Below are 14,066 nucleotides of genomic sequence, written 5' to 3'. Positions count from 1 at the left end.
TAAGAATTTTAAATTTACATGTACATATATCCCAAGAATTTTAAATTTACATGTACATATATCCCAAATCGCATCGTGTCCTGTATCCGCACATCATTGGTTCGTACCTAGATAACAAAATTCTCAATTATAATGTATTGATATAAGGTAATGGGCTTGCTCATATGTTCAGCCTCACAAGTCTTTCGTTTGTTGTTATTACGAGTATTTATTATTTGAATCGGCCAATGTAATACATTTCCAGATATTTATGCTAGTGGAAGAATTTCAAGTGTATTGAAAACACCAGTCTTCCAATTATTTTAACCGTTGATTTTAATTAATATATATTATATATATTTTTTATAATTCAGATCAACGGTTAAAACAACTAAAACATCAGTGTTTCTGGTACACTTGGAATTTTTCTTATGTTATTTTGTTATGATATGTTTCATTCGAAGCTTAATAATGTAAATAAACGTGTATGTAAAGTTGTAAACCGTGATGCGCATCTATCATAAGTCATAACTGCGTATGGACTATGGACAAATAAAAGCTAAAAAATGGGGTTCGAAATGTTTCGAACAATGCTCACGGTAATTACTAATGACAACTTGCGAAAAACATAGTCCAAGGAGCTAAAACAAACCAAACAAAGGATCAAAGCAGAAGTGAGATGTGATCAAGTTCTAATTCCCGTGTCCCGAGTCAACTGTGATTTTTCCATTTAGTGTACAAAATTCGAAGGCACTGGATCCGAATTCGATGCACAATGCATTGGAGAATTTGTTTGGTCAAGAACCACCACTCACCATGCTGTCTGGTTTCAGGAATGAAACTTGTGGCAATAAACATGAATTTGGTCATTGGCATCAAGTATTATGATCAGGTAAATTGTCTCATTTCAACATGACCTTTTTTTGGCCTCCTCTATGTGGAACATAAGCTGCAAGAACTTAGACATAAGATTACTAAACTAAAAAAGGAAGCAAAGAGAATAAAAACTATTTGGAATGTTTCACAATGCAAATGACGAAAATGTCACACCTTTGTTCCCACGTAAAATGTGATAAACATTGCACCGAGAACAGGCAGCCCTGAGTGATGGAATTACCAGATTAATTTTAAACTGTATTTAACTGCAACAAAGTTTAGAAGACTAAAAATATTGACAAACCTTCCTTGCTAAGGAAAGAATCAAGAAGCCAATTAATGCCTTTGGGTCCAATAACAAAACCAACCAGATTTGCCACCTGTCAAGAAAAGTCATTGCACTAAAATTAGAAATTGACTATCGTTGATTTCCACATAATTAAATTGTGATCAAGTAAGCCGCAAGTAGAGATGTAGAATAACTAAGAATTAAAACATTCATATGTGCTATAGCTTTCCAAAGTACATCCAAGGACAAACCATGAGGGAAGTAATTGTGATTGCACCAGCAACAGCATTGATTTCACGAAATATGAATTCCCCAAAAGAACTCTCAGCCTGATGAACCACATTTAACTTGATGTCAAACAAAAAGATTAATGACTTTGGAACAATGGATGAGTGAAGAAGAAATGCAAGGATACGGTTTACCTGAAATGCATTTGCTGCTGATTTTAAAGCCAACTCAGGGATAAAGAATAAACATGTTAACCATGCCCATGAAAGAAGCTTCCTAAGGTCCAAGAGGATAATCAAGAATAAGATATCAGGTCAAAGAATATGCCAATATTACAAGTAGAATCGATTTAAGTTACCAATGAAGGGTGCATACCACTCTAAATCATGCCAGATGGCAACAAATGTGAACACAACCCATACATTCAGTAGCTTTTTCTGAGATCCCCCAAGAGGAATGTATATATACCTGAATTTCTACTCGATCAATAATTTGCTATCATCCAAGAAAAATAAAATGCAAAATCAGCCCAAAAGAATCAGTTCCACCTCACAAGCCACTTGTTAAAGGAAGCATGCCAATTTTTCCAGAAGTCTTCCAAGCTGTGGCAATTATTAATACATTTTGGCATATTCTCTGGAGCCTCAATTCCATTTATCTACAACTTATCATTCCAAATTAATGACCTAAATTCAAACTTTTAACATTTATTCTAGAGGGTTAAAGAGCAAGTAGCATACCAATGACCAGAAACGGAAAAAGCGCCAGATCAATAAAAATTTTAGCCACATGAAGTTTAAGACCTGAAACAAATATGTAACAAAGAATGAGAAACACTATGGTGAGTGAATTTGGAAATTATATTTTTTCAATATTTTTGATACAGCAACAGCAACCACCTATACTAAACTTTATCCCACTGGGTTAGGTTGTTGAGTGAATCAGGAGTTGCCATTAGTCTCAATAATACCATTTAAAGATGATGAACATGTATCCTCTTACCCCATATCCAATGATGAAGATATCCATGGGAGACATGTGCTTCCACAAACCACTAAGTAATGAAGAAACTATTTCAGTTAACAGAATAAAAATTGGATAAAATATTAATTATAACACATGGACTTTCTTGATAGTACTCTAACCTATTAGCAAATGAATTATAATAGAACAAATGTGTCATCAATTCCATGAGGAGAAGACTAAATAGCCAACGGAAACCATAGAGTGCCACATTCTTAACTGAATGAGTATTTTGAGTAACTTCTAGCTGCAGAAACAATAGAAAAAGACCATCAACGAACCAGAAACTTTGCCATTTAAAAACATTTGCCAGCAATTACTGACACAAGAAATGTTGAGGAAGAGAAAGTATAACGTCTACCTAGTTGTCATTGTTGTTATTGTAATACATTTAACAATTGCCAATTAAGAAATTGAATCTCCAAACAATAACGAATTTGGTTTCTCTTAATATTCAAACAAATCATATCTTACATATAATTTTATGTTGGAAAATGACAGGTCAGGGTTCACTTCATCAATCGAAATTTCAGAAAGCCTAGAACTATAACAAATGTAACTGAAAATCAAACATGGAGCTTATAAGAGAAATATAAGTTACAGTCAGACCTGTGAGGCAAAAGCTTTGAAGCTCAATATTGGACCAGCAATGTAAAGAGGAGCATACAGCAAGTAACAAAGGTATGTGGTATATGCAAACTTGTCATTCTGTGGTCTGCTCTCCTGATAATGGAATTAAAATTATGAACCAGAAAACTGTGCATCCACATGCCGAACTTAAAGAAGAACAATAGAAGTAAACATTTAAAAAGCATAAAAATAACAGAAGATTCTTGATTAACTGGCAGATATCCTAACCTGTAAAGCTTGATAGCAAGATTTTCCTGATTTACAAATATGACAACGTTTGCAATGCTTCTGCAATAATAAAAAGACTAAAATATTGCCAAGTATTTATGAATCATGTAAAATACACAAAAGCATAAAGTCACAGAATTTGGCAACAGATCTTGAGCTAGAAGAGGTCATGTGTACTAGATATACTAAATCATGATAGCAAACGATAAATTTGATGGCTTAAGGAACATGAGTACAACCTTATAATAGTCTTCTCTTAAAAACATGAACATAACCAGGTTGTTCATAAACCATAATAGAAAACTAGAACCTAATCAAGCAAGGGTTACATTACAAAACACGGCCTTTGTAAGAGGTATTCAAGATTTATATGAATGTTTAATTCAGCCTACACTATGCGTGATACTGAAAAAATCAAGCTTCTAAAGGTTATGTCAAAAGTTACAAGGTAATAAAGCTGCATTATTTATTCCCAGATCCTCAAACTGTCATCACCATTCAGAGAGACCGTAGAGTATAAACTTGTATTCAGAACAGGAAAGTGATGCACTAAAAGAAAAATACCTCCATATCAAAATGAGAATCTTGATCTCTCCAATGATAATCAAAGCCAAAGCTAATCATGCGTAAAACAACTGCCACAAACAAATACATTGAGTAATGTTTCTTATCACATTACACACTGATTATGCAAAAACCAAAATATAAAGACAGGCACATATATATATCTTAGAAAAAGCACAATAAGTCCCTTTTAATTTAAATGTTCATATCACCGAACTTCAATATTCTTGACGATAAGTATTCTAAATATGTCACTGCAAACTGAAACTACTATTGAAGTCGACAATAAACAGCTGTGTCGAATTTTATGCATCAGCTGGATATGCATGAGAATAGTTCCACCAACAGAATGGGTAAAAGAAAGCGGCCAGAGATATATGGTTAGCAACACATAGTCTATTATAGGTATTATGGGAACAAAAACAAATAATAAAAATAGATACCAAAGTTGAAGCATATGTGCCACCTAAAAGTCCCTCGGAAATTGTCCAAAAATGCCCACTGTTGCCTAAAATATAATACATAACCTTAAGCGAGAATAGAATTACTCCTACCATATAATATCGATGTAACCAATATGACTCATCTTACCCAAAAATTGAGAATGAATATCCTTCATAAATGCGATTACAGACAAGAAAAAAAGAGTTGTAACTCCAAATTACAAGTGGAAAGTACTTCTTCTGTGCAAATATCTGCAGAAACAGAATTTTACATGACAACTGTGGAAATAACGATAACATGATAAATGTGGAACTGCACATAAGAACATTACAGATCTATTTAAAATAAAAAAAAGGAAAACAAAAGAAAAAGGTAAAGAAAAAAAAGAAGCAAAAGCAACATAACTCCTAAGTATATTTATAGTGGTGTCCAGAAGTTTAAAAGCCATTTTATATTTTGATCATTCTTATTCTTTCAGACTAAAATCTGTTTAAATTGTAAGCCCAAAACCAACCTACAAAAGGAGACCCTTCTATGCTCGTCATTGGGATACACATTACTCCAACATTTAACCACAAAACTCTTAAGACTGTTCTTTGAAGCTACCTTCAGTCATCACAATATTTGAAATGGGAAAAATGAAATACAAGGAGCCTTAATAAATTTAATATAGACATCAATATTAAGCAGTCCGAGGGAAATAACCTTTAATGAAAACTAGAGCTGTTATGACATGATAAATTAACAATGGAAGTCAATGTTACTCATTCCACGGATGAAATATTGAAATATTATTTATTGTTTCACTACACGCACCTTCACGAGAAGAAAATTAACAGTTGCTATTGATAGGACAAATATGATGCTGCAAAGTGAAACAGACACGGAGTTAGAGTGAACAAGGTAAAGAGTGCCAATAGTGAAAGAAAGAAAGAGCATTAAATGTAGAACATAAAGAAAAACTGTACCAAGCTCCATGTAGATATGATAGATAGGTCAAAGAAAATAAAAGCCAGATAATGGACATTCCCCCCACTTTTAAATTGAAAAAAGCCCTCATCAAGTTGGCAAGCAGAGTAAAAATGCCAAAGACAACAGTAAGAACAGGTATATTTCCTCTCAAATTCCTCCATTGAGCATCTGTGACATCCTTTATACATAACAGAACAGGCATATATTTGATTAGCATGAAGAAAGAGATCAAGCCAAGAATAACAGCAACAGAAAAGAAACCCATGAGCAACCTAGCCAACTACTGAAATTCTTAGAAAGAAGATGATCATAAATTCATAATAATAAGAAAAGAGCACATACATTGAGTTGCCTAGGTATGAGCCATCCTGGGCGTAAACCAAATAATTGCTTGCCATAATCTGTGAAAATCAATCCCAATGTTCACCAATTAAGTACAGGAAGTGAAAATACAATTGAACAAACAATAATTGTTTTGTGGGTGGGGGGGAGGATGTGAAATAAGAGTTTCACCATGAGAGAGTTGAAGGGAACGGCGAATGATGATGACATAGAAAACAAAAGCATAAGTCACCAAAAAATACAGTTCTTTCTGCTTCCAGGGCTCAATTCTACTGCCTTTGAAGTTTTCCTTGTTCGCAGCAGATGTACCCATTTGCTATTTGTAAATTAAGAAAGCCAAGATCCTCTAGTTAACACCTCGACACAGGCAATTTCATGATTCTCTGTTTCATCACAGAGGAAAATTTTCAAATTACATCAGATTATTTTTTGGCCAAAAAATCTAATAAAATAATCACAATTTTAGACAACTCTGCAAACTCTATGACAAACAACTAAAGTGAAAAATTGAAGAAAAAGAGGAGACAAGATTTGATGAAAAAGAAGAGAGAAGATCCATAATGGGTACATAAAAGGAGGAGCTGAGTTTCTATGGAGAGTGCAGACCCTACAAAAAGTTTCCTGGACCATTGCAACCCAATTGCTCCTTCTCCTTCCACATCAGTCAACTATAACAAGTTTTTAGTAATTTTGAGTTTCGATAATATAGCCATGTTTTTTCAAAGGAAATCTCATTTCAAAAGCATGTTAATAAGATTTTGACACTGCAATGTCCGTTTTAGTAAGTCACGTTATTTAATATCCCAGCAATAATTTCTCAATAAAATCTAAAAGAAAACCACCATCAGTGTACTTTTGCACTAACCAGGAATAACAAAAGTAAACAAATAATCAAAACCATGCAACAAATTAACCAATTTTCTACATGGTACTAAAAGGAAACTGAATTCGAAGATCAAATCACAATGTTTCAGCAATCCAGGAGCTACTACCTCATGCTCTGCATAGCACATTTGATAATAAAACAGAAGCACCTCAGATTAAGTTTGTGATACCAATTTCGAATCAATTTCAACAAGCAATTTTGTTCACCATTATCAGGGCAGAAACAATAGGGGTATAACAATACACAAACAAATATGATCCAAAAGTAGGATGCAGGGAAGGGACGAGGTACCTGGAGATGGAAAACAAAAAAGCATAGTTGTCAAAACCGAACCAGTCAGACTACTAAGTCACTGGTTTAACCGGTGAGTTACGGGTTGAACTGACTAACCCGGTCCTACTTAAATAAAAGTATAAAATAGTCAAAATCTTAAAATTAAATTTTGAAATATATATCTTCACCATCACTTTAACAACAATCAAGTCTCAATTTCTAAAATCACTAATACGAAAATAGACAGATTATTACTCAATATTACAATAATATCTTAATTTGACACAATAATAGTGACAATCAGTTAGGCAATTAGCAATCAATTCCAATTAAGCAATTAATAATCACACTGCAGCAACGGAGCCTATTAATAATTAGGCAATTAACAATCAATTCTAACAGAGACTATTATCTAATTATAATCACACTATTACAATGACAATCAATTATGCAATTAGCAATCAATTGAAATTAGACAATTAACATTCACATTGTAGCAACAGAGCCTATTAACAATTAACAATCAATTAGGCAATTAACAATCAATTCTAACAATAGTAATTTCAGGGCCCTCAAAATTAAAATTGAAAATAAGGTGCATTCCTATTATTTTTATTAGAGAGTCATAATATCATAACCACAAAGTAAAACTAAATAATTAAATACCATTCTCCACAAGATTTTCTTTCCAAATTCGAAATTAGCAAACCAACACAAAATCAGCAATCGATAACTAAATTAGTAATTAGAAAGCTTTTCATTCAACAAATTCAAGTCTCCCATTCAACAAATTAACAAATTCAAGTCTCATCACAAATTCAAAACCAAGCAATTAGTCAGTTACATTTCATACATAGCATCATAAGAGATCAGAGCTCACAAACACACACAAAATTAACTAATTGTTTTTAACTAAATCATCTTGAACACATTAAAAACTAAATTAACCAAATCACATTTTTTTATGAACAGATTAAAAACGAAAAAAGTAAGCAAGAAAAATTAAGTAACCTTCGGTGATCTTCCAACGAGCAGAGTATGAAGGAGAATGAGCGAAAATGTGACGCGGATAAGCTGGCGGCACTGCGGCAGTCCTTCTCCTTATGTTTACAACGCGGAGAACCAGCAGCATATGAGGGATGGGGCGCAAGACCGCCGGCGACGAGCACGCGAGGGACGACAAAGATCGAGCAGACGTGAGGAGAGGGAGAGGCGAGGGAGGCGCGGTGACGACACGAGCAGGAAGCACCGCTCGAGCAGACGCGGAGGCGAGAGAGGCCAGACGCGAGCACACGACGAGGAGGATCCGGAAAGAGGTGCGGCGAAGGCGGCGAGCATGTGGTGGCGGTGAACCGAGATGAGCTTCCAGCTCTGCCTCTGTGTCTATGGGGTGCCGTAGAGACTAGAGTGTGTGAGTGAGAGAACTGGGGGTTGGCTGGGGGCGTGGGGCTTAGTTCAGCTGGGTATTTTTTTATTTTAAATTAAAACATCAAACGACGTTGTTTGGGGTGGAGGATTTTAAAAAAATTAAGGTTCTGAAAACCGAACGTCATCAAACCGCTCTAATCACTGATTTACTGGTTTATTGGTTCAACCGGTCCAACCGTAATCCAACCGAAGAAAACCGTTTTAGAATAAAATAATAAATAAATTATAGAACAACTCTCATCAACACAATAAAAAACAATCAATAAATTATCAACACAATAAAAATTATAGAACATGTTTATTGCTATATTATAGAATTATAAAACATGTTTGTTTAATAGTTAATACTTAATACATTGATAGTATTAAATGTTTTCCAAGCATCCAATCAAATGTGTTTTCAGATAATGATAAAAGATACCTAAAAGATGCACCATCAAATTTTTAACATAGTTTTCACAATGTTAACACAAAAATTAACATGCTTTAACAAAAATTAACAAAATTTTCAACCAAATTTTAACAAGCTCAGCACAATCATTAACAACAAAATCAAGAAACTTTAACAAAATTTAACAACAGAGAAAAAAGTAAGAACCAGCAAGAACAAGCCAGTAATCAATTTATTAGTATCAATTTATCATCAATCAATAAGCCCGTAATAGGATTAATCAGTCAAGAACAGGCCAGAACAAGCTAGAGTAGTGAGCAAAGCCAATCAACCAAGAACAAGCACTAAGCACAGACAGAGCATCCAATTAACTGAAGCACAGAGTAAAAAAAATAGCAACACATTACTTAATCAATAATCATCAATCAATGAAAGCACAAAACACCAGCAGTGAGAACACTAGCAGTGAGCATTAAAAAACGACTATCACTGACCATCGAAGAGCAAGCACGAAGAGGGTTTGATTTCTGAACAGACAATAAAAGAAACACGAAGAACAAGCAAGCACTAGATTGGAATGGAGCGAAGTAGCGAACGCCGATAGCACGAAGACGGAAGTTCTTGCGTGCAACGGAGGCGGCAACAGCAGTCTCTCACTCCGACAGACGGCGACAAGATTGGAATGGAGAAGGGTTTTTTTCTTGGTTGAGCTTCTGCTCTCTGAACTCGAAGGAAGTAGATTGGAATGGGGAAGGGTTTTTCTTCAATAAAATCACAAAACATTCAATAATCAATCATCCTGTGATTTGATTTCCGAACAGAGCATTAAAAAGAATGAAGATCAGGTGACAGTGAGCACTGACCTTCGGTCTGAGACGGCGAGCACGATGGCGAGCAGAGTCAGCAGACGAAGATGACGGCTAGCATGACGGTGAGAAGACGAAGACGTCGGACCCTCGAGGAAGAAACAGCGTGCCTGCGACTGGTGAGTGTGAGAGCGAACAGGGGTCGGTGCGACGGACGTCGTGGCGGCAATAGAGGCACAAGGCGGTGGTGGAGGCTAGGGTTGCGGGCAGCAGTTCATTGTTGTTTGCTCTCTGAAATCTGATTTCTGAAGGAAGGGGCTTGGGGTTGGGGGGCACAAGGCTGGGGGTTGGCATCTCTCTGTTTTTTAACGAAACGGCGTCGTGTTACTGAAACCGGACGGTTCCGGTTCCGGTTCGACCGGCCGGTTCTCAGCCGGTTCAATGACTCACATCCGGTTTTTAGTTGACTGGTTTTGGACAATAAACCAAACCGTTAAAGCTGTCGATTCACGGTCAGACCGGTTCGATCGGTCGATCCGGTCCGATTTTCAGAACCATGAAAAAAAGGGTAAATACCGAACCGGTCCAGGTTTTTCAAACCCTCCGATCCACCTTTTGCAAACCCGGCCGACTCAAACCGGTTTCACACCAGTTTTATTCCTTGTACAGTCCAATACTTTGCTCGGACCGGCCAAGAGGCCGGGTCCACTTTGCAATATGTCTGTTTAGGTCGGTCCTATTTTTTCAACTGTGCAGAAAAATCGCCGGATAAGAGTAGCGTGCTGGAGGGACGATTGAGGCTGGTGGGAATACCGCCGACGATGTAGGTTGTACGGATGACGAAGATTTTTTTCTGATTTTGGGTTCAGATAAGTCATGTCATATTAAAATTACTGTAAAAAAAATTTTACGGTCTCTCCGCTCCATTTTTCCTTTCTTTTTTTTTTCAATATTGAATATCCCTTTACACACTCTCTCTATTGTAGTATTGTCTCTGTAATTTTATTTTCTTTTCAAAAATTTTTTCCTAAAATTTTCCTAGCAACAAAGATTCAAGTAAAGAGTTATAACTTAAATAATATAGTGTCTCCATCTTTATCTAAAGGTCTCAAATTCGAAACTCACTTCTAACTTAAAAAAAAAAACTCAAGTACTAATATTTTTAAAATTGATAGTTAATAATAATTTAATTAGATATGTTAAATGATTTAATAATTTTTAATTAATAATTTTACATGAAAATAACTATATGTAATTTTTATTTTATCTAACGTCTCGTTAACATATGCAAGATATGGCTAATTTTTTTCGATATGACACATAGGTTGGTGTAACACTGTGTTATGGAAGTTAGAGGTCTTTTACATTGTTGTGACGGCGGTTAATTGACAGAAAGAAATCAGACAGTCTGATTTCTTAGAGGTGAGAAGGGACACAAATCAGACCGTCTGATTTGTGCTGGGCATATGTTTTTTTGCAAAGAAATCGAACCCACCGATTTCATGCAGGTAGAACGAATTTTTTTTGTGTTCAAAGAAATCGGACCCACCGATTTTTAGGCTGGAGATCAAAATTTTTTTGGACAATAAAATCGAATCCACCGATTAAATGCAAACAACTTTTTTTGGCAGGCCGTGCCTCTAATCGAACGATCCGATTTCAATTTTATATATACCAATTCCATCACCAAGCTCTCCACTTCATCTTCTTCTTCTCACCATCTTCAAATCTCCGAAGCTCCTCTCTACTGTTTCTCTTCTTCTCTATTGCTTGAAAAAGATTAATACCAAAGTTGAGAGTATGCAATATGTGTATGTTATCGTGGATGATAGAGTTATGTTAAAAGTGTATTATCATGGTCAAATTTTATTACAAACATCTGAAGGAGTAAAGTTTATGTGTGAAAATCCATTAGATATTATAATTCCATTCACATTGCATTTGAAGAATTAAAAGGTGTGATTTGTGAAAAGATGGATTCTCAAATATCTAGGAGAGTATCGTGTATTCTGTGCAGATATCCTATATCTGTATTTGGTGAGTTCGTTCAATTTCAAATAAAATACGTGACCGATGAAGCGAGCATGTAAGAAATGTTTTTAATGTATCTTGAAAGTCGGTCCCGAATATCATTCATCGAACTGTATATTGAGTTTGAACAATCTGCAGCGGACCGAGAGATTGAATTGGAATATTACAACAATGATAGCTAGGAAGAGTTTGAAAGCAACTATCAGGTCGTTGATCCAGGTGTAGACGAAGATCAAGTTGACGATGCTATGGCAGAAGATGTGGCGAATGTGGCAAATGCACTAGCGTTAGCAGCCATTTGAGAAGCCGACTTTCATGCAGTTGTTGGATTTGGAGGCCATGCATGCACCGGAGTTTTCTCAATATATAAATGTAGGTATGTGATAATTTTAAATTATGATTTATACATAGGTTTTGAGTTTGAGACAAATATTTAAGGCAACGGTAAATAGGTAAAATATAGCATATAATTAATAATTATTTAATTTTTCATTATCAAGTAAGCATGTATGTTGAGGAATTTAGTATTTCGTATTCTTGTGTGATTATTAATTTATTTAATAGTATTTGATGACCTAGTTGATTAATTTATTAACTTTTGAATGATTTATTGTTGATTTACAGATCATAGATAAATTTTATTAATGAGACACGTATTTAAGAATTATTTATTAAAATGTAAATTTTGTGGCGTGAATGCAGCAGAGTTTCCTATTATGATGGATGGTGAATTCATTGTAGGAATGGAATTCAGTTATAGGGAGACAGTAATTAAGGCGATAAAAGATTATACTATTCGTAGAGGTGTAAATTATCAAGTACATGAGTTAGAACTGACGATATTCTATATTAAATATACTCAGTACGGTACAGGTTGTGATTGGCTTATCAAGATTAAGAAAATGTCCAAAAAATACTGCTGAAAATATACTAAATCTATTTTACAAATAAGTTCACATTCATGTTTATTAGATACTTATAATTATCAATAAACCTTAATCGAATCTTAAATATATAAAACTAATTATTACTATACATTAAAACTATATTTTCTAATGTCTAAAATCTATTTATTTTATAATAATTTTTTTATTCATTTTTTTCTATTTATATAACCAGAATAATTTTAAAAAGTTTTAAACACTTCAATTAAATTATTATTATTAATATAAATTTTATACCACCAAATTTATCAATAGTCATAAATCATTTATTAAATTCATAATTAAAATTTAATATTACTAACATAATTCATTACCATAATTACACTAAATTTATTCGGTTTTCATTTTTCGTGTTATAATAATAATAATAATAATAATAATAATAATAATAATAATAATAACATACCTTAATTATCAGTTTTAATAATTATTCTATCTAACCAATTTTAACATATCCACTCCCAACATAATAAACAAACAAACATTCTTAATTAACTATTCTAATCTAATCTAACAACACACAACAACACGTCATTAGTCCTTAATTAATTCACTTCTAACAAATATTATATTTAAACAATTTTAAAATTTTTTTTCCTTTTTATTTCTAAGTTCTAACATAAACATTTCAAGTAACTATACCATTTTATTCTATTCTAATCTAACACACAACACAAATCATTAGTCTTTAATTAAATACTTAAATCACATACTCATAATAATCATTAATTCACTAATTTTTTAAATATTTTTAAAATTTTTTTATTTTATTAATTATTTCTACCGATTAATAACAACCTAATCATTTTATCATATCAGATTTAATCTTAGTAATTATTATTATTATAGTATTTGTTTACTATAGCATTATCATTATTATTTTTATTAAATCAAAATATTTAAAAATAAAACCTTACATAATTAAAATGGTCAAAATAATTAGCAATGTAAAACCCCGGACGATAGATATCTTTTATTCTTCGTTTTCTAGACATTGTTGAAGAAAGATTGATGATGGTGGTGATCCAATTTTTTGCTTCGTGGACCGTTGCTGCTTCAACAATAGAAGAAGAAGAAAGAAAGTGAGGCCGAGAATGAGGGAGATACATAAAAGGGAAAGTGAATAGGGGATGGTCCGATTTGTTTGCACAGATACAAACTGGGGTTGAGGAGCTTTGCATGTGTGACGTGTGACATGCAGTGTACAGATCGGAGTGTTTGATTTCCCTTCTTCAAATCGGATTGTCCGATTTATTTCTCAATACCGTCACATTCGTGTGATATGCCCTGCACTCCTATAATGATGTCATACACCACAATGATCCCAATATCAAAAAAAAATGATAAGATATAAATTGAAAAAACAAATATGGAAAAAAACATTTGGTTGAGTGCTTCCTTACCTTAAAGTAAATCTGTGTTATGGCTTGATCACATTTCATCATAATCATGACTTTATTATGAACTTCAATTGATATAATATATCGCAAGAAAATAAATATTATATTCACACAGTAAAAATTAAGGTATAAATAAAATTCTGTCATTCAAATAAATTGTCTTTTAATACATACATCAATAAACAAATTAAAATAATCAAGACTATTATTACTATTGTTGTAAAATAACTAACAAAGATCTAATAAATATAAAGTAAATAAATATAAATAGAAAACTCTAATTTTGATATTCAGCAATATAATTATCTCACTACAATAATAGAAGAAATTTA

The 14,066-nt window shown here is 33.6% G+C and overlaps 1 protein-coding gene across 4 annotated transcripts; it reads right to left on the bottom strand.

Moving 5' to 3' along the window:
- Positions 1–469: 469 nt before the first annotated feature.
- On the bottom strand, positions 470–9,701 carry LOC112789908 (membrane-bound O-acyltransferase gup1). 4 transcript variants are annotated; one of them, XM_029296635.2, is made up of 22 exons: positions 9,417–9,701; positions 9,048–9,314; positions 7,746–8,924; positions 5,747–5,958; positions 5,576–5,634; positions 5,230–5,411; positions 5,078–5,126; positions 4,409–4,512; positions 4,261–4,325; positions 3,818–3,888; positions 3,254–3,313; positions 3,005–3,118; positions 2,518–2,642; positions 2,375–2,426; positions 2,113–2,175; positions 1,921–2,030; positions 1,748–1,840; positions 1,567–1,648; positions 1,396–1,473; positions 1,160–1,235; positions 1,030–1,079; positions 470–928 (listed from the first exon to the last, which is right to left on the bottom strand). In XM_029296635.2, exons 4-22 carry the CDS (start codon positions 5,886–5,888, stop codon positions 887–889), a joined length of 1,617 nt encoding a protein of 538 aa, XP_029152468.1. In that variant the 5' UTR covers positions 5,889–5,958; positions 7,746–8,924; positions 9,048–9,314; positions 9,417–9,701; the 3' UTR covers positions 470–886. The 4 variants fall into 4 exon arrangements, with proteins under 4 accessions (XP_029152468.1, XP_029152469.1, XP_025687855.1 ...); XM_029296636.2 differs by having other exon boundaries at positions 7,746–8,311; positions 9,417–9,695; XM_025832070.3 differs by lacking the exon at positions 7,746–8,924 and having other exon boundaries at positions 9,417–9,696.
- Positions 9,702–14,066: the final 4,365 nt, after the last annotated feature.

This window comes from Arachis hypogaea, chromosome 3 (assembly GCF_003086295.3).
Source record: "Arachis hypogaea cultivar Tifrunner chromosome 3, arahy.Tifrunner.gnm2.J5K5, whole genome shotgun sequence".
NCBI lineage: Eukaryota > Viridiplantae > Streptophyta > Magnoliopsida > Fabales > Fabaceae > Arachis > Arachis hypogaea.
This window is presented reverse-complemented; position numbering and strand designations above follow the sequence as displayed.

What these genes read in the sequence shown, in the direction of transcription:
- LOC112789908 (XM_029296635.2), bottom strand. Translation starts at nt 5,888, where the DNA reads ATGGGTACATCTGCTGCGAACAAGGAAAACTTCAAAGGCAGTAGAATT. An exon ending in TTCCCTTCAACTCTCTCATG is followed by an intron (nt 5,635 to 5,746) that starts GTGAAACTCTTA and finishes TGATTTTCACAG; the next exon opens with ATTATGGCAAGCAATTATTT. An exon ending in ATTCTCATTTTGATATGGAG is followed by an intron (nt 3,314 to 3,817) that starts GTATTTTTCTTT and finishes TTATTATTGCAG; the next exon opens with AAGCATTGCAAACGTTGTCA.